The following is a 21,464-nucleotide window of genomic DNA, read 5'->3' as shown; positions in this document are numbered from 1 at the left end:
GGATTACAAGCATGTGCCACCACACCAGGCCTCATATTTTACTTTTCTGTGTGTGTACAGAAGATGGAATCGAAGCTAAGCTATACCTCCAGCCCCATTTTTTTTTTTTTTCATTTTAGAAACAAGGTCTCACTATGTTTACAGAGGGCGGGCCTAAGTAACTGAGGCTATCCTCAAAACCATGATACTCCTTGTCTTTGACTCTCAAGAATAGGGATTACAAGTGTGTGCCACCAAGCCTGACTCTGATATTTTTTTATTTTGAAACAGTCTCACCAAGTAAGAGAGCCTCACTAAGTAGATAAGGCTGGCCAAGAGATTTGCCACCACACCAGTTTCATCTTTTCTTTCTTATTTGGAAACAGGGTCTAAGTTGCTGAGAACCGAAATTAATCTAGCTGCAATCATGCAAACCTCCTCTCTTGGCCTCCCAAGTACTGGAACTGCAAGCATGTGATGCCATGCTGGCTCCCAGGAGCAATTTTATTCTACGGTTTGCCTTCAACAATCATTGTCCTGCTTCTTCCTTGAGCTAGAATCACATAAGTGAAACCACATTTGGTGTCTTTACTTTTCATTCTTTATTTTCTTTTTTCTTTCCCCCCAGTACTGGGGATGGAACCCAAGTGTATTCTACTCTGAGCCACACCCCCAGCCCTATTTTTTATTTTGAAACAGGGCCTCACTAAGTAGCTGAGACTGTCCGCGAACCACAATCTTCCAGTCTCAGCCTCCCAAATATAGGATTACAAAAGCGTGTGCCACCAAGCTCGGCAGACCCAGAATCTTAACCAGTCATTTCACAGAGGCACAAATGGATGCTCCAAAAGAGGAAGTAACTTTCCCAATCAGTGACAGGAACGGAGAGAAGGCATTCAAATCCTCCTCTACCCTAGGTGTGGAACCTGATGATTTATACAAGTTTCTGAGTTGCAAAGGACCTATTTAGCAGAGGTTATCCTCAAACAGCAGTCCTTCTGTCTCACCCTCTCAAATTCTGGGAGTAAAAGCATGTGCCACCATGCCGGTCTTTCCTTATTTTTCTACTGTTCTACTAAAGACTAAACCCAGTCAACATTTTACTTCCATAATCTATGATCCCAGTACTAAAAAATTTATTTTAAATTTTTATTGTATGTTAGTGGAAATTGAAACCCAGGAGCATTCTAACTGACTGCACCTCAGCCCTTTTTTTTTCTTGTTTTGTTTCATGGTATCGGGAATGAATCTCAGGGGCATTCTATCTCCAAGTTACAACTTCACAGCAGTATTTTTATTCATTTTAAAAGAGGATCTAACTGAGTTGAGTTGCAAAGGGCTTAAGTAGTTGAGGCTGCCTGCAAACTTGAGATCCTCCTGTCTCAGCCTCTCAAATGCAGGAATTACAAGTCTGTGCCATCAAGCCTAGCTTTTTTTTTTCTTTTGCAGGTCTGGAGATGGAACACAGGGGCATTCAACCTCCAAGCTATAACCCCACCCTATTTTTTTATTCTTTATTTTGCGGAGGACCTCACTAAGTAGCTGAAGCTGTCTGTGAACTGTGATCCTCCAGTCTCAGCCTCCAGAATGCTGGGATTACAAGCATTAGCAACCAAACCCAGCTGGTTTCACAAGTTTTGAGAGTATTTTAGAACAGATCATAAGATTACATTCATTATTTATTTACTTATTTATTTATTTATTTTAGTGCTAGGGAGTGAACTGAGGGCCTTGGTATAATCCCTTTTATATTTTTATTTTGAAAGAGGGGGGTCTCCTGATTTTGCTGTATCTCATTAAATTGCTGAGGGTATTTTTTGTTTTGTTTTTGTGGTACCTGGAATGGAACTCAGGGGCATTCTATCACTGAGCTAAGTAGCCAGTCCTATTTTTTGTGTTTTTATTTTTTGAGACAGTGTTTTACTGAGTTATAAAGGGCCAAAGTAGCTGAGGCTGTTTACGAACTGTTATCCTCTGGTCTACACCTCCTGAATGCTGGGATTACAAGCTTGCGCCACCACATCCAGCCTGAGGGTAGTTTTAAACATTCAATAAAAGCAACAATTATAATATCAGTAATGAGGTGGGCTTGGTGGCACATGCTTGTAATCCCAGTACTTGGGAGGCTGAGACAGGAGAATTGCAGGTTCAAACCCAGCCATGATAACTTAGTGAGGCCCTCTGAAACTTAGTTTACAAATAAATAAAAATGGGCTGGGGGTTTAACTCACAGGTAGAATGCCCCCTGGGTTTCATTCCCAGTGCCACCAAAAGAAAAAATATATATAATCTATCTGGGCGTGGTGATACATGGCTGTAATCTCAGCATTTTTATTAATTATAAAAAACGGTTTCACCAAATTGTTAAGGCCTCACTAAGTGGATGAGGTTGGCCAGGAACCTAAGATCCTCCTGTCTCAACCTCCCAAGTATTATTGGAATTACAAGAGTCCATTATCACTCCCTGCTCTTAAATTCCTTTTATATTTATTTATTTATTTATTCACTGCGGGTCTGGGGATGGAACCCGGAGGCATTTGACCTCTGATCTACAGCCTCTGCACTATTTTTTATTCTTTATTTTAAAACAGGGTCTCAATGAGTTGCAGAAGGCCTAAGTAGCTGAGGCTGTCTGCGAACCGCGATCCTTGGGTCTCAGTCTCCCGAATGCTGGGATTACAAGCATGCTGGGATTACAAGTGTGTACCACCATGCCCGGCTTTAAATTCCTTTTATTTATTTATTTTTTTTGGTGGTACTGGGGTGAAACCCAGAGGCGTTCTACCTCTGGGCTATACTCCCAGACCTATTTTATATTTTATTTGGAAACAGGATCTCACTAAGTTGCTGAGAGCCTCACTAAGTAGCTGAGGCTGGCTTCAAACCTGTCAGATCCTCCTGTCTCAGCCTCCCAAGCGCAGGGATTACAAGCGTGCGCCACCACGCCGGGATAGCTGGGCGTGGTGACGCTCGCTTGTAATCCCAACATTTGGGAGGCTGAGACCAGAGGATCGTGGTTCGCCAACAGCCTCAGCTACTTAGTGAGGCACTCTGCAACTCAGTGAAACCCTGTTTCACTGGGCTGCAGTGGCTCGGAGTTTAAATGCCTCTGGGTTCCATCCCCAAACCTGCAAAAAAATAAAAATATATGTACAGACCAAGATCAAAGCAGGCATCCACCCTCTATGAATTCACCCCCCATTTAGTGCATTCTATTAAAAAAGATTTAACAACCCTACTTTACAAATGCAGTACACCCTAGCTGGGTGTGATGGCTCACACTTACTAAGTAAGGCCCTCTACAACTTAGTGAGGCCGTCTTTCAAAAATAAAGAATAAGCCGAGCGTGGTGGCACATGCTTCTAATCCCAACATTTGGGAAGCTGACACAAGAATAGCACAGTACACGGCCTGTCTCAGTTACTTAGGGAGGCCCTTTGGAACTAGGTGCGACCATTTCAAAATAAAAAATCGGGCTGGGAGTGTAGCTCAGAGATAAAATGCCCCTGGGTTCCATCACCAGTACAGCAGAAAAATAAAATCTGGCTGGGATGCAGCTTGGACATAGAATGCTCCTGGATACAATAACCAGCACCCCCAAAAAAATAATGCAGTACATCTTGATGAATTGAATAGAAAGTCCAAAAACTGTAAGATAGCTGGGCGTGGTGACGCTCGCTTGTAATCCCAACATTTGGGAGGCTGAGACCTAGAGGATCACGGTTCACGGACAGCCTCAGCTACTTAGTGAGGCCCTCTGCAACTCGGTGAGACCCGGTTTCAAAATAAAGAATAAAAAATAGGGCAGGGGGTGTAGCTCGGAGGTCAAATGCCCCTGGGTTCCATCCCCAGACCCGCAAAAATAAATAAATAAAAAAATAAATAAATAAATGAAACTTTTTGTTAAATAAACTTTTGTATTAGTAAAAAAAAAAAAAGATTCAGAACTATGAAAGATAATCAGAGTTTTATGTTACTAAGTGCCTTCAATTAATCACAATCACAAAACATTTCAATAAGTATATCTGGTTTATATTTACATTATTTCTCCTTCATCACTCATTATATTAGCTTATCTGCATAGTACTCCCTTTTTTTCCCCCCACACTAGGGAGATGGTACCTAGGGGCATAGTACCTTCAGTCCTGTTTATTAGTCTTTTTAATTTTATTATTTTTATTTTTTGTGTGTATGGGTCTGTGGATGGAACCCCGGGGCCTTCAACCTCTGAGCTACACCCCCTGCCCTATTTTTTATTCATTATTTTGAAACAGTCTCACTATGTTACAGAGAGCTGCACTAAGTAGCTGAGGCTGTCCATGAATCGCTATCCTCTTGTATCAGCCTCCTGAATGCTGAAATTACAAGCATATGCCACCACACCTGGCCACAGTACTTCCTTTCTAAAATATGTAAATAAACAAAGACGGTAATATAACTGCATAGACATAAATCTGTTACATCTTTCTCCCCCCCTGGTACTAGGAATGAAATCAGGGGCATTCTAACTCTGAGCTACATCCAAAGCCTTATTTTTTTATTCTTCTTTTTGAAAAAGGGTCTCACCAATTTCAAAGGGCCTCACTATGTAGCTGAGGCTTGTCCATGTACCTGGATCCTCCTCTTTCAGTCACCTAAACGCTGGGATTACAAGTGTGTACCACCACACCCAGCTCAGATACATACCTGTCTTTTGAACCCATCCTCAACATTTCAAATTTTAAAATTGGAAGTACTAATCTTAACACATCCCATGATATATTAAGAGAAACAGCAAGAATTGAGAAGTATTTATATCAGGAATTTTTAGGAAATTTATACTATCGTTTAACTTCTGTAAAGCCAGTTATGTAAGCACACCAGAAAGGCTAGTACTTGGGCCAGGCATGGTGGTGCACGTTTGAAATCCCAGCATTCGGGAGGCTGAGACCGAAAGATCGCGGTTACCCCTGACAGCCTCGGCTACTTAGTGAGGCCTTGTAATCCCAGCATTCGGTAGGCCGATACAGGAGGATCATGGTTCATGGACAGCCCTCAGCTACTTTAGTGAGGCCCTCCGCAACTCAGTGAAACCCTGTTTCAAATTAAAGAATAAAAAATAGGACAAGGGTCTGGGGTTCCATCCTCAGACCCGCAAAAATAAGGAAATAAAAAAATAAAAAAGAAAAGAAATAAAGGGCTGGGGTTGTAGCTCGGAGGCAGAATGCCCCTGGGTTCTATCCCTAGTACTGCAAGAAAGAAAAAGAAAGAAAGAAAGAAAGAAAGAAAGAAAGAAAGAAAGAAAGAAAGAAAGAAAGAAAGAAAGAGTACTTGGGAAGTTGAGACAGAATAATCACAGGTTCATCACGAGCGCTTTGGCAACTTAGTGAGAGCATTTACAACTAAGCAAGACCCTGTTTACAAATAAGTAATAAAAACAGGCCAGGGTATATTTCAGAGGTAGAATGACTCTGGGCTCCATCCACAGTGCCACAGGGGGAAAAAAACCTGAACTATAATTTCTGTGAATTAATCTTCAAAGCACTTTTAGTTTATACAATCTTACTGTTACTTAATAACCTTGACCTGGGCATGGTGGGGGCAAGCTTGCAATCCCAGCATTTGGGGGACTGAGACAGGAGGAATTGTGGTTCACAAACAGCCTCAGCTACTTAGGCACTTTGCAACTCAGTGAGACCCTGTTTCAAAATAAAATAAAAAATAGGGCTGGGGGTATAGTTCGGAGGTAGAATGCTTCTGGGTTCCATCCCTAGTACCACAAAAAACAAAAAATTAAAAAGGCTGGGGTGTCACTCAGAGGTAGAATGCCCCCTTGGTTGCATCCACAGTATCACAAATAAATAACCTTAAATAAGAATGATAAACTAAACAAGTTGTCTTTATCAAATCTGGGCGTGGTGGTGCAGTACTTGGGAAGCTGTAACAGGAGAATTGAAGTGTAGAAGCTAGCATTAACAACTTAGCAAAGTCTTTTCCAAGTTAGTGAGACCTTGTTTCCAAATAAGAAATAAATTTGGGCTGGGAGTTTAGCTCAGAGGTAAAATGTACCTGGCTTCAATTCCCAGTGAAAAAAAAAAAAAAAAAAAAAAAAAAAAAACAGGGCTGGGGGTGTGCTTTGGTGGCACCTGGGTTTATTCCCCAACTATGAAAAGAAAAACCATTTTTATTAAGGAGCAAACAAATTCAAAGAATCTCCAAAATCATGATTATAGTTACATACTAGGGACTTCGGTATCGGCCACGGAATCTGCGATCTCGACTTCTTGAACGGCTTCGTCTCCTTTCTTTGCTTCTACTTCTCTTCCTTTCCCGGCTTTTGCTCTTCTTCCTTTCTCTGTCTCTACTTCGCTTCCGTTCCTTACTTTTGCTTCTCTTTCGTTCATGACTACGACTTCTGCTCTTGCTTTTTTTCCTCCTGAGAAGAAAATGATTAGCATTATATCTTGCTGGTTTAAAAAACCACCAAAACTTCCTTTTATGGTTGGAATCTTTTATCCTTTTGCAAAATGGTTTCTCTGTTTTTGCAATCATGCAATGGTGGTACATAACCTAAAAATTTCTACATATGGTAAAACACCTCCTCTTTTGTCCCAAAACTGAAAAGGGTTAGTCAAGGAATCGAGAGATGCTTTATGTACAGGATCTGCAAAGATCTCCTGCATCGCTTACAGGTTAAAAAATAGGACTTGTTGCCAAGTAAAAATCAAACTCTCATTTTAATTTTTTTGGTGGTAGTGGGGATTAAACCCAGGGCCATTCAAACCACGACCTACATCTCCAATCCTACTTTAATTTTTAATCAAAGCCTCACTAGATTTGTTAAGAGGCTCACCACTATCTGAGACTGCCCCCAAACCTACGATCCTACTGTCTCAGCCTCCCAGGAAATGAAAGTAGAGGAATATGTAACCTCATCTGATAACATCTTATTTCTCTTTTTTTTGGCAGTACTGGGGATTGAACCAAAAGACATTCTACCTTGAAACTATACTCCCAGTCCTATTTTTTTTTATTTATTTTAAACCAGGGTTTCAAAGTTGCCGAGGGCCTCATTAGTGAGCTTAGGCTGGCCATAAATACAAGGATCACAAGCTTGTGCCACCACACCTGAGGCTACATCTTACTTTTCAAAATAAAAGTTTAAGCTAAAGTTTAAGCTAGGGCCTTTGGAAGGCTGAGACATGAAGATCACAGGTTCGAGAACAGCCTCAGCAAGCAGTGAGACTTTCATCAACCTAATGAGAACCTGTTTCCAAATAAAAAATAAAAGCCAGGCATGGTGGTACACTTGTAATCCCAGCATTTGAAAGGCTGAGACAGGAGGATCAGAGCTCACAGAGAGCCTCAGCTACTACTTAGTGAGGCCCTTTGCAACTCAGTGAGACCCTGTTTCGAAATAAAGAATAAAAAATAAGAATGAACGAATAGCTCAGAGGCAGAATACCCCTGGGTTCAATCCCCAGTTTCGCAAAAAAGTTTTTTAACTCTCAATACTACAGGCCAATAAGCATGACTGCATCCCACAAACTATTCTAATAAAATCAAATATACAAGCGTATATGCTCACATTTAGGAAATAGTCCTTGGTCACATATAAAAATTTCTGTAAAATACACTAATTTGTACCAAATTTATGCATAGAAATACTTTATATTTTCAAAGAGTCACAAGACATCAACATTTTGGTATTCATAGGCAAAAATACAATAACAAAGAACACTAAGAACTAATACAGTAAAATACATGTGTCCATTTAAAAATAATTTGATTTAGTTATAATAAATACGCCAGAAAATGGAGTATGCCATTTTAAGCCATTTATACAAGCCTGTGGGGTTCAATCAAAAACATCAACTTGACTTCCATAATCTATAAAATCTGAAAATCTGAAAATTAAAAGAGCGAGTTGTTATATATTTCTGTTCACTTTTTTATTCTTCACAATATTCTACCCACTCATTTCATAATTAAATGTTATAATGTATACTTTTATATTATCACCCAATTTAGAGGTGCCTTCAGATATTTCAAAATAATGAAAAGACATTTCAAAATAAATTTAATTGCACTAAAATGTCAATTTGTAGTGAATAAAGATTGAACATTTAGAGAACTCAACATCATTATCTAGAAAATTAAATAAATATATAGTCCTAATCAAAGCAAAAGTTAGCACAAGAACAACTGAGGTTGGCCTCAGAGAACCTGTAAGCAGGTCATCTTAGAGTGCATTGAAAATAGAAAATGAAGACACCCACCTTCTGGAATCTTGAAACCCACACTCCAATCACAAGGAGATGTAGAGCTTTCCAAGGAGGCAGAAACTTTGTCTAAAATTTCAAGATAATCCACCTGACTGTCAGAAATATATATGCTAGGTAGCACATGACAAAATTAGGCCACACCCATTATATATATATATCTCTCTCTCTCTCAAAGCAATACCCAAAAGGGCAATAATAACATTCCAGCTGTATTGCCACAAAAATCTGACACTATAGACTAATTCTGTGAGACAGCTAAAACCTTAAGTCCTATATATAGTAAATTCAAATTAGGGTACAAGGTACAAATTCCATTTCGTACAAAAAAAGGACAAACTTTTCACTCTGCTCAAAGACAGCCCATAGTAGACGGGCAGCCAACCTTCCTATTTACCTATTATAAATCCCAAAACTTATTCTGCCAAGACGTCAATAATTTTAAGAAAGCTAATGTCTTCCTTGAACCTTTTTAAACAAGTCCCACCAACATCTGAAGGCAACCCCAGAAAGATAAGAAAACACACTAAAGTATTCAGAAAATACAATCTTTTGCATAAAAGCCCAGGAAAAAAAAAATTAAAGGTAGAAAGAGACCAGCATACTTCTCTATAAACAAATTCCAGCTTCAAAAAATATTAACTAAAAAACTCTTATGAAAACCCATACTAATAGTCAAATCCTGTTACAACTTATATGGGACTTTCCAAAGTCTTTAGTGGCAGTGGAATTTGGTACTGAACATCATTGAAGTAAATGGTCCACTGGTCTGGGCCTTTGGATTTTTTGGTTATATGGCCTCTGTTGTAAAGCTGTTTTGCTATAACTGGATTTGACCTCTTCCATGTAAGAAGATCTAAATTTTAAATGCAAAGTATTCTGGAAAATAAGAAAAAAAAAATAGAAAGTCATTTATCCCAAAATTTATAGATAATCCATACCACAGTAGCCAATATATTTCAACTGTGTCATTTTACTATCCTTTAAGTAGTTCTTTAAAGAGCTTAACAGAACAGAAGCTGGTTTAAGATGGCAAAACTACTTATACTAACAAATAACCCCTTGAGGGCAACCTCAGATACTTAAGGTACTTACAGAGTGTATTTTGAGGTCTTGCCAAACACAAGGTGACAACTCAGGTTAACTAATAAGATAATGTGTTAAGCTCAGTTCCCCTTTTACTACCAGCATACAATAAATTGCATGTGTTGAGAATCACAATTACTATGTTTTAAAACATATTATTTAAAATCAACTATTTCTCAGAATGTCCATTTTCTTACTACCTTGGAAATTTTAACTCAATGTTGAGAGTGTATTTGTATGTTAGTGTTAATAGGGGCTGAACCCAGAAATAACACCCCTAAACCTTTTTCTCTTTTTTTTTGCAGGTCTGAGGATGGCACCCAGGGGCATTCAACCTCCAAGCTATACCAGCTGCCCTATTTTTTATTCTTTATTTTGAAACAGGGTCTCACTAAGTAGCTGAGGCTGACCGCGAACCGCGATCTGCAGTCTCAGCCTCCCAAATGCTGGGATTACAAGTGTGCACCACCACACCCGGCTCCCAAATTTTTTCGAACTGTGCCTAGCAGCTGACGATGGCTTTTAAGAAAATTTTTAGTTTTAGGATGAAAATTTACAAAATGGCATCTTTAAGACTTAATTTTTAAACTAGGACCAAAGCAAAGACAGACCATTTACTTGTTACATATAGTTATTTCTGGAAAGGGGAGTTCTCTGAGTGGAACCCCAGAATATTCTGTCTTTTCCAGCCCTATTTTATTATGAAACAGCCTAACTAAACTGCTGAGGTTAGCCTCAAACCTGTGCTCATGTCTCAGTCTCCCAAGTACTGGATTAGGTATGCATCACCACGCCTAGACTTTTTAATATTTTATCTATCCCTAAGTACCAAAATTGTTTTCTTGTTGAACAAGGGAGCCACTTAATCAGCTATAATAATCAGGTATCTGATAGAAAATTATTTTATATATTCTGAATGATCAAATTCTTTAATAAAGGTCTTCCCTTAAAGAATCACAAGGCCAATTAAATTGTAAATTCTTCTACTTAGCTCCAGAGGACTTTTTAGGTGGTTCTGGGGATTAAACCCAGGAACATTCTACCTCTGAGGTTTTTTATTCTTTATTTTAAAACAGGGTGTCTCACTAAGTTGCAGAGTGCAGAGAGCCTTACTAAGTAGATGAGGCAGTAGCTGAGGCTGGCTGTGAACCATGACCCTCCTTTCTCAGCTTCCCAAGTACTGGGATTACAAATGTGTGGGCACCACAGCTGACTTGGACTCTTTATCAGATAAATATAGGTCACTATAGAGAACCTATAGAGAGCATGATTGCTCAACTTTTAGAAAAGCTTAGTAAATTAATGAGTTTAGACAAAGGATAAAAACAAACTGGAAATGATGTTAATGGCATGGACTGACAATAGAAAATGGTACAATAAGGTCTGTACGCAAAAGCATTATGTCCTCATCCTTTTAGCATGTAAAGTGAAATGCTTGACATCCAGGTACTATATCTGCCATCTAGACGGCATCATTTTTGTGAACATAGAAACCTCCTTCCTAAAGTTTATTACAGAACTACAAAAATAAAGATTAGAAAACTGCTAATTTGCTTAAGTTTTAAAACCAGACGACATAATAATTCAAGTCTAAACCCAAACTGATTGCCATGTCCACTTGTGAATTATAGGTGACTCTCACCTACAATTGTGCCAGACAAAACATTTTCTACAAACTTCATCATTTTAGTCCATTACTAATTTTAAGGGAAATATAAATACTGATTTAGCAAACCTACATATCCCAAATAAAAAAATTTTCTCATAATTTTACTAAATTGTATCAGCCTACCTATCAAAGTTGCTGTAAGGATGACCAAGGCAATAATTATTTCCCCTTTTTTGTGGTACCAGGGATGAAACCCAGGGGCATTCTAACTCCAAGCTACACCCCCAGTCCTATTTTTTTAAAAAGATTTCTTTTTTTTTTTTGAAACAGTGTCTCAGTTACAAAGGGCCTAAAAATTATTCCCTTTGAGCTCTTCAGAGAAAAAGATTCAACTAAATGGCCATTTTATCATTTTTCATTATATATTGTAGAGTGCTTGAAAAAATGTTTTAATATGACATAAAACATAGCTAATAAAATTGAATGTTCAAAAAACTATCACAAGATTATGCAGTAACCTTAGAGCTGAAAGGAAACATCACCAAACACTACTCAAGTGGGTCCAATTTATCAGTAGTAGACTGTAGCCAATTTCTGAGTTAGTCATCTAATCCAAAATAGTGCATAAAATATGCATAATTTTCAAGAACTCCGTTCTTATTTTATTCCACCAAGGTTAAAAGACATTAAGATTATGAAAACCATACTTAGTACTTAAGTATGCTACCTCATATATGAAAGGCAGTTTCAACAGCAATAGAAATAATTCACAGCTCTGATTCCTTTAATGATTTAGAGCAGCCAATATTTATAGCCTGATTATTACCCCTTTTTTGGTACTGGGGATGGAACCCAAGGGCATTCTACCTCTGAGGTACAACCCCAGCCCTATTTTTTATTCTTCATTTTTATTTATTTATTTTAATTAATTAATTTTTTTTGGGGGGGTGGTACTGGGGTTCCTGAAAGCCCTTCTACCTCCGGGCTACACTCCCAGACCTATTTTACATTTTTTTATTTGGAAACAGGGTCTCTTAAGCCAGCGAGGCTGACTCCAAACCAGCGCAATCCTCCTGGCTCTGCCTCCCAAGCATGGGGATTACAAGCAGGCGCCACCACGCCCGGCTTATTCTTTATTTTTAAACAGGGTCTCAATGAGTTGCAAAGGGCCTCATTAAGCAGCTGAGGCTGGCCGCGAACCTCCATCCTACTCTCTAAAGCCTCCCAAATGCTGGGATTACAAGCGTGCACCACCACCCCCGCCTTTACCTTTTCTAATATAACTCATCTTTTTTAAGTTCACTAAGTATAGTTTCACTGTTAGCATCATCAAATATTAATTCAAAGTCTTCTGTTTTGTTTTTGTGGTACTGGGCATAAATATCCAGAGGCATTCTACCTCTGAGCTATGCTCCCAGCCCTATTTTATTTTTACTTTGAAACACAACCTCTTTGGGATAAGTTTCACCACTAGCTGAGGCCGTCCTCAAACTTGAGCTCCTCCTGTCTCCAGCTCCCAAGTACTAAGATTAAAATCATTTGCCACCACACCTGACTTAATTCAAAGTTAAATTTAAAAATAGCCATTCTCTAATAAACTCTTATTCTATTTTTTTTTTTTGAGGTATGGTCTTGACATGTTTCATGGGCTGGCATCAAATTTGCCATCTTCCTGCCACAGTCTCCTGAACAGCTAGAATTACAGGTGTGTCCCACCATGCCTGGTTTAATACAAGAACTCCTTTTTGTGTGTGTAGCACTGGGAATTGAAACCAAGAACATTCTACCTCTGAGCTATACCCCCAACCCATTTTTATTTTGAAACAGAGTCACTATGCTGAGTCTAATTATTTGATAAGGCTATCCTCAAATCTGCAATCCTCCTGTCTCAGCATCCCAGGTACTGGGATCACAGGTATGCACCAGCACACCCAGCCTAACAGAACTCTCTTGATGGAGAAGATATCCAAAAAGTCCCTGAAACCATATTCTGAAATATAGGCCAAAAAGTCCAGTTTTGTAATAAAGAACAGTTCATCCCAAAAGGTAAAGAACCAGTTTTCTAAGTGTCAAAGAAAAGCTTCAAAAGAGAACTTTAGTTTGATATTCTGATATCATAAGTTATCCAACCCCCAACCCCAACCCTTCTTAAAACTTACTTTTTGCTACGTTCTTCATGGCCATTAGCACTGCTCAACTTGTTCTCATCCTAAGCAGGGTTGATAGAAGAACATCATGAGGACGAAGTGGTAACATTTCAAGTTGTCAAAGGGTAAAGGGATAGGAATAAGAAAATACAAAACAATTTTAAAACTAATTACTTATTTATATTTTAGAATGGAAGGCTATAAAAAAATTCAGATGGTGTTTAACCATTTTGTTGCTTACAATTAAGATACAAAAATAAAAATCTCTCCACATTAACATGTAAATTTTATTTTCTTACAGAGTTTAAGAGATATTAAATTATCCAGATATATAATGTAGAAGTGGTTAAATATAATTTCTATAAAACATGAACAATGTCCTTTTATGAGTTTTATTCCATGTGCTATGGTCCCTTTCGTCAGTACCATGGCTCTATTACTGCCTAAGCCCCAAGTGGCCATGCTAGTAGCCAGCCACTATCGATTTCCTGTGACCGATGCCATTCCTGAGATCTTCGCCCATTTCCGTTGGAGGGTTGGGACTGTAAGAGCTTGATGCCACCTCTGTCACACATCTCGCCCTGAAGCAAACAGGGATTCACACTGCTTTAGTAATGTTGACTCCCAAGAACCCAAGAAAGTTAATTAATAATCCACCAGTCCAGCCTAAACATTTCCTACTTCCATACCTGTTTACATGGAATTACATCCATGTTAACTAAGACACAAGAATCTTAACATTAAAACAGAACGTAGCTCTTCGAGTCTAAGCATTAAAAAACTATTACACTAAAGTTATCAGAATTCATCCAAAAGGTACCACATGGTCGTGCTATACACTCCAAATCAAACGTATTATTTTAAAAGGTTTAGCGCAATGTTTAAAGTTTGATCAGCTATTATAGAACCATAACTGCTCACGTATAAATTTACAGTTGTGACACCAGTGATAACGCATGCATACTGCTATTTTCACCACCAAATGGTGAAAGAATGAAAAGATAGTTTTACTTTACTTGATACTGAAACGGGTCATACTATATTATTAGCCAAGATAATTCCTTTGTAGCTTTTAGAGTGAAAGACTATGGCAGGGCCTAATTAAAAACAAAACAATATGGAGAACAGCAGTACAGTCATCAAGTGACTCTAAGCTGTGATACTGCCTCTTGCCTTTTATTTTTAATGTCTATTCAGGGATCCAAGAATTTTTGTAATTATTAACTGAGAAGCAGATCACCACCTGCCTGTTTCAAGGTTTACTATTACCAGTCTTTCAGATGTGTGTATATATATGGAAAATTTTAAATCTCACCGATTTCTCAAGAGACTTATTAAAATATTTACTTGCCATTGACTGGTTATGCTTCATTATTCTTGGACCCCTGCTATTTTCCCAAACCACTACATTCACCTTTTTGCTATACCAAACTGGAGCTGGTAATTCTTAGTTGAGTCATTTTACCTAGGGGACCACGGTACAGCGATAAGTCACTCAATTACTACCTTATGATTGACAGTTCACACTGGAATCAAAGGTGAATTCATGGGAGTAGAGGTGAGATATCGTTAGGCAAGTCTACAAAGAGAGATAGATGGGCATTTATTCATCACGCTGAAGTGAAACTACTGCACAATATTATTACATCAATAGCATATATTTACTTTCGTAAGTTACACGTAATGCATCTCTGATAAGATAAATCAAGAGGGCTCCGGGGAGATTAGTTTACATTTCAGCAGTAGTTTCGTGAATAATGCTAAATTAAGAAATATATACACCTCACCGACGTGCTTTTTCTCACCTTCTTGTAAGGAGCCTCAAGCATTGCTTCAATATCAATATCGTCTGCCATTTTCTCTAACGCCTGGGGAAGACAAGACACTCCCGTTAAGGAATCACTTTTCACTTATGCTCCATTTTTTCCCTCAGTCACCACACTCCAAAACCTGAGACAAGCCTTCTAAAGCTCTACAAATGCCTTAAGTCACACTTCATCGAGCTTGGTTTCTATAATTCTGAAACGTCCCTTAAACCAAACACAAATACAGAGACCTCAATGTGCGATTTTTAAAATTCTACAATGAGTCTCCAGAGCAGAACTGAAGTGCCACCGGCCAGAGCGTCTCTTTCGGCACAAAACTCACTCGCTCTGCCATCTTGGAAGCAAAGGGAAACTCCTTCTGTTGGGAGGAGTTGTATGCCAAGGAAACGTTCGACTGGCGCCATGTTGGGAGGTCGCGGCCGGCCCGGGCCTCGAGGGGACCGGGCGTCATCTGCCCGAGGCTTCCCGGGGTCCCCGCCACCCCAAGAATCCTCAATCCGCCAGGCCGAAAAACATGGGTGCGGCCGCGGAAATGGAGCCGATTTCTCGAGAACCCCCACCCAGCCGTTCACAACAGCCCTGGGGGTTATCAAGGCGCAGAGAAGCATCAGACCTCGAGAAAGCTCTGAAAATGAACGGGTCCTCGACCACCCCGTACCTGTGCGGGCTTTCGGGTACCTGGAGCACTCGGTTCGGTAAAGTCGCCGCCGCCGCCGCCGCCGCCGCCGCGGTTGCTACTGTTAAGCCCCTAGGCCCAGGCCGCGGAACCGCCCAGCCCGAATGTCGGGCTCCGAAGGCGGCTAGGCCCGAGCGGATCTAAAAAACACAATGGGATTAGGAGAGCCCGTACGGAAGAGCGCGACGGCGGCTTCGGCAGCGCAGGATCCACCCTTGCGACAGCGTCGGCAAGCTCTCTGAAATGGCGGCCGCTGCTTCCCCGTACTCACGCTCACCAACACATACACACACACAAACACACGGGGTCTCCCCGAGCCCGCGGCAGGGACTCTCGCGAGAAATTGCCCCGCGCTCCAGAGCCGATGGATGAAATATCGCGAGATCTCCTGAGGCCCCTGCGACCGTGGCCCAATCTCGCGCAATGATTGCGCCACAGACGTTCCCATCCCCCCGTCCGAGAGGCGCCTGGGGCTCCTTTACAGCTAGGCGTCCAAATCTCGCGAGACGAAACCGGTCGCTAAGGCAAAGACGGTTGGTGCACTATCTGTCAATCTTTCCATGAACTCCTAGCTGAGTGGAGGTCTCCCGTCGCCCGCTCCTAGCACCTCCTTGCGGCCTTCGCTAGGCTTCCCCTCCACCGCCCGCCGCCCCCTCCCCAGAAGGCTGTCAAGGTCGCCATAAGGCAACCTAGCCCATATGGCGCTAGGATAAAAGGGTCACTTTTAGATTATCTCCCGAGGGTGAAGGCGAAGGGGAAAGCATATAGGAATAGGGAGAAGACACCTTACAGGATAGGGGACAAAATAAAAATTGACTTTCTCTCCCATTTAGAGCTGGGCTAGGTGCGACCAGAACTGTTGAGCTCTGAAACGCCCGTAGAAACGCTGGGGAAAAGCGAAGATGAAAAAGAACCATTCCTCACAGTGTGCCAGGATTTTTGGCCTCTGAATTAATCTGGCCTTGTGTCAAGGTGGCTACTGTTTCGTCAAAAATGTCCCCATTCGAGGCTGTCCTTGAAGCTCAGTGCTAGAGAGCTTTCCTATCTGTTCCTGGCTCCAATACAAAGAAAGAAAAAAAGGATAATATGATTAGTTGCAAGGCTATGCTTCCTGAGACTCACGAGGGCTGGCAATGCTCACTACTGAATTCCCAGCACTTTGCAGGAGTTGACTAAGTAGACACTCACTAATTGAATGAAAGCCCAGTAGGAGGAAATAAAGATTAAAGTATATAATAGCTATGAAATGCTTGAAGTTTAATCGAAATAAAAATTTTCTTGGGCTGGAGATAGAACTCAGTGGAAGAATGCTGGGCTAGCCTGTGTGAGGCGCTGAGTTCTATTCCCAATACATGAAAAGAACATTCTGTTATTGCTAAACAAAATTATAAACAGGAAATGTAGGTTTTAACAGGTTTGTCGCTCAGATTCATATTCCACAAAACCCCTTCAATCCTTTCCTGAAATTTCACATCCTTTTTGTATTTTATACCTTCCCTATATGTGTATGTTGTGTGTTTGTATTTTATACCTTCGCTATATGTGTATGTTGTGTGTGGTTCTGAGGATGAAACTCAGGATTTCAAACATGCTTGACAGTGCTCTACCATGTAGCTACTTAACCACAGACTCCTTGTTTTTTATTTTGAAACTGTTGCACAAACAATATAAAAATACCCATACTTTACCAGGACAACACCATGGCATATGCTTGTAATCCCAATACTTGGGAGACAGACAGGAGAATTGAAGGTTCACATCACGCCTCAGCAACTTGTTTCAAAATGAAAATAAAATGGGCTGAGAAGCCGGGCATGGTGGTGCACACTTGTAATCCCAACATTCAGGAGGCTGAAACAGGAGGGTAACACCTCGCGGAGAGTCTCAGCTACTTAGTGAGGTACTTTTCAATTAAGTGAGCCTCTGTTTCAAAATAATAAAAAAAACAGGCTAGAAGCTGCGCATGGTGGCGCACACTTGTAATCACAGCATTTGGGAGGCTGAGACCAGAGGATCACAATTTGTGGACAGCCTCAGCTACTTACTGAGGCCCTCCCCAATTATAGGGCAAGGGGTGTAGCTCGGAGGTCGAATGCCCCTGGGTTCCATCCCCAGAACCACACACACACACAAAAAAAGAAAGCTTCAGGGGAGGCACTTTGTAATCCCAGCATTTGGGAAATTGAACCAGGAGGATTGCAGTTCTCACATGAACAGTCACAGCCTCCCCAATGCTGGGATTACAAACATGGGCCACCCCGCCCAGCTTTTAATCTTTATTTTGAAACAAGGTCTCACTGAGTTGCAAAGGGCCTCCTTAGTAGCTGAGATTATCCAGGAACTGTGATCCTCCTGTCTCAGCCTCCCAAATACTGGCATTACAGGGTGCACCACCACACCCAGCTCCCAGCCCTATTTTTTATTCTTTATTTTTTGCAGTACTGAGGATGGAACTCTGGGGCATTCTACCTCTAAGCTACCCAGCATTGTGGGGGTGTAGGGCTATAAGAATAAATAATAAAGAATAGCTGGGCGTGGTGGCGCAAGCCTGTAATCCCTGTGCTTGGGAGGTGGAGACAGGAGGATTGCAAGGGTTCAAAGCCAGCCTCGCTGGCTTAAGAGACCCTGTTTCCAAATAAAATATAAAAAAATAGGCCTGTGAGTGTAGCCCGGAAGTAGAATGGTTCCATCCCCAGTACCACCAAAAAAAAAAAAAAAAAACCCAGGGGCATTTGATCTCCGAGCTACACACCCTGTCCTATTTTTTATTCTTTATTTTTGAAACAGGATCTCACTGAGTTGCAGAGGGCATTACTAAGTAACTGAGGCTATCGGTGAACCGTGATCCTCTGGTCTCAGCCTCACGAATGCTTGGATTACAAGTGTGCGCCACGTCACCCAACTCTTATTTTTACTTTTACTTATTTATTTTTTGGTATTGAGAATTGAATGCAGAAGAGTTCTACCTTCAAACTACACCCCCAGCCCTTTTTTTTTTTTTTTTTTTTGGTGGTACTGAGGATGGACAGAGGGGCATTCTACCTCAGAGCTACAGCCCCAGCCCTATTTTTAGTCTTTTTTTTTTGCGGTCCTGGAGATGGAACCCAGGGGCCTTCTACCTCCAGGCTACATTCCCAGACCTATTTTATATTTATTTGGAAACAGGGTCTCACTAAGTTGCTGAGCACCTCACTAAGTAGCTGCGGCTGGCTTTGGACTGTGTGATCCTCCTGTCTCGGCCTCCTAAACGCAGGGATTATACCCGGCATTAGTCTTTATTTTGAAATAGGGTCTCACTGAGTTGCAAAGGGCCTCATTAAGTAGCTGAGGCTATCTGCAAACCTCAATTCTCCTGTTTCAGCCTCCCAAATGCTGTGATTGCAAGCATGTGCCACCTCTACTACCTTCCCAGCCTGATTTTATTTGTTTATTTATTAATTTGTGGTACTAGGGATAGAACCCAGGGACATTTTACTTTCCAGTGACACTCCCTGTCCCGTCCTATTTTTTACTCCCATTAAGTTCCTGAGGGCGGTACTGGAGGCTGTCCTTGAACTGCCATTCTCTGGTTTTAACCTCCGGAATGATGAGATTACCAGTGTAAACCGGGCATGGTGGTGCACACTTGTAATCCCAGCATTCTGGAGGCTGAGACGGGAGGATCGGGGTTCGCGGACAGCCTCCACTACTTAGTGAGACCCTCTGCAACTCATTGAGACCCTGTTCAAAATAAAGAATAAAAAAATTGGGCAGGGGTTGTAGGTCGGAGGTAAAAAGCCTCTGGGTTCCATCCCCAGACCTGAGGGGGGGAAAAAAAAAAGTGTACACCACTATGTCTGTCTACTATCTACTATTTTTAATTTTTTTTTTGTCCTTTTTTTTTGTGGTACTGGGGATGGAAACCAGGGGCATTCTACCTCTGAGAGACACTCTCAGCCCTATTTTTTTATCCTTTACTTTGAAACTGGGTCTCACTGAGTTGCAAGAGCCTCACTAAGTAGCTGAGGCTGTCCCTGAACCATGATCCTCCTGTCTCAGCCTCCCACATGCTGGGATTACAAGCGTGTGGCACCATGTCCAACGTGATTTTATTTCTTTTCTTTTTTTTTTTTTTGGTGGTACTGGGGTTCCTGGAAGCCCTTCTAACTCCGGGCTACACTCCCAGGCCTATTTTTACATTTTTATTTGGAAACAGGGTCTCCTAAGCCAGCGCGCACGGCTGGCTTCGAACCAGCGCGATCCTCCTGTCTCTGCCTCCCAAGCACGGGGATTACAAGCGTGCGCCACCACGCCCATGTGATTTTATTTCTTATTTGGAAACAGGGTATGACTGAGTCGCCAAGAGCCTTTCTAAATTCCTGAGGCTGGCTTTAAAACTTGAATACTCCTATTTTACCTGCTCAAGTACTAGAATTACAAGTATGCTGCTAGGAGTGTTGGCATAAATTTGTAATCCCAGCCCTTGGGAGGCTGAGACAGGAGGATCGCACGGGGTTCGAAGCCAGACTCAGCTACTTAGTGAGGCTCTCAGCAACTTAATAAGACCCTGTTTCCAGATAAACTATAAAATAGTTCTGGAAGTATATATAGCCCAGAGGTAGAAAAGCCCCTGGGTTCCACCCCCAGTACCACAAATAAACAAGTAGGCACTGCCACTATGCCTGGCTCTTATTTTTATTTTTATTTACTTATTTTTGGTGGTACTGGAGTTTGAACTCATTCTACCTCTAAACTACAACCCCAAAGCCAGGCGTGGTGGCGCACGCTTGTCATCCCCGCGCTTAGGAGGCTGAGACAGGAGGATCGCAAGGGTTCGAAGCCAGCCTCAGCTACTTAGTGAGGCTCTCAGCAACTTAGTGAGACCCTGTTTCCAAATAAAATAGAAAAAAAGGTCTGGGAGGATAGCCCGGAGGTAGAAAGCCTCTGGGTTCCATCCCCAGTACCACCAAAAAAAAAATAAACTATAACCCCATTTTTTTTTCATTTTGCAGTACTGGGGATGGAACCCAGGGGCATTTTACATTGTAATCCCAGCATTTGGGAGGTTGAGACAGGACTGTGGTTTGTGGACTACCTCATCTAGTAATTACTGACTTTATTGCAACTATGAGGGACCTTGTTTAAAAATAAGTAGTCAGGGGTTATAGCTCAGCGGATGAACGCCCCTGGATTCCATCCCCAGACATGCAAAAAAAAAAAAAAGCCGGGCGTGGTGGCGCACGCTTGTAATCCCTGCACTTGGGAGGCAGAGACAGGAGGATCGCGCACCAGCCCCACTGGCTTAAGAGACCCTGTTTCCAAATAAAATATAAAAAATAGGTCTGGGAGTGTAGCCCGGAGGTAGAAGGGCTTCCAGGAACCCCAGTACCACCAAAAAACAAAAAAAAAAAAAAAAAAAAAAAAGAAAGAAAGAAAATAGCTGGGTATGGTGGCGCAGGGTTGTAATCCCAGCATTCTAGAGGCAGAGACTGGAGGGTTGTGGTTTGTGGACAGCCTCAGCTACTTAGAGAAGCCCTCTGCAATAGGGCAGGGGTGTAGCTCTGTGGTCAAATGCCCCTGGGTTCCATCCTCAGACCTAGGACAAAAAAAAGAATAAAAAAATAGGTCTTGGGCCGGGCGTGGTGGCGCGCACTTGTAATCCCAGCATTCAGTAGGCTGAGACCGGAGGTTCACCGTTTGCGGACAGCCTCAGCTACTAGTGAGGCCCTCTGCAACTCAGTGAGACCTGGTTTCAAAATAAAGAATAAAAAATTGGGCAAGGGGTATAGCCTGGAGATCAAATGCCCCTGGGTTCCATCCCTAGACCCGCAAAAAAAAAAAAAAAAAAAAAAAATAGGTTTCAGGGTGTCACTTGGAGGTAGAATGCCCCTGGGGTTCTAT

At 41.4% G+C, this 21,464-nt stretch overlaps 1 protein-coding gene across 8 annotated transcripts in view; it reads right to left on the bottom strand.

Annotated features, from left to right (window-relative positions):
* The window catches only part of RBM39 (RNA binding motif protein 39), a gene marked incomplete at its 5' end in the record, with an annotated part of 50,456 nt that extends 35,518 nt beyond the window's left edge, over positions 1-14,938 (bottom strand). For 7 of the 8 annotated variants that reach the window (XM_080716053.1, XM_080716055.1, XM_080716059.1 and 4 more), the window contains 3 exons: positions 6,200-6,394; positions 13,095-13,144; positions 14,888-14,938. In XM_080716053.1, coding sequence (XP_080572179.1) covers positions 6,200-6,394; positions 13,095-13,144; positions 14,888-14,938 — 296 coding nt within the window. Of the gene's footprint in view, positions 1-6,199; positions 6,395-13,094; positions 13,145-14,869 lie in introns of all 8 variants that reach the window. The other variant, XM_080716052.1, reaches the window with a different exon arrangement.
* Positions 14,939-21,464: the final 6,526 nt, after the last annotated feature.

Source organism: Muscardinus avellanarius (genome assembly GCF_963383645.1).
Source record: "Muscardinus avellanarius genome assembly, chromosome: 19".
Lineage (NCBI taxonomy): Eukaryota > Metazoa > Chordata > Mammalia > Rodentia > Gliridae > Muscardinus > Muscardinus avellanarius.
Note: the sequence above shows the minus strand (reverse complement) of the source record. Positions and strands in the feature narration are given on the sequence as shown.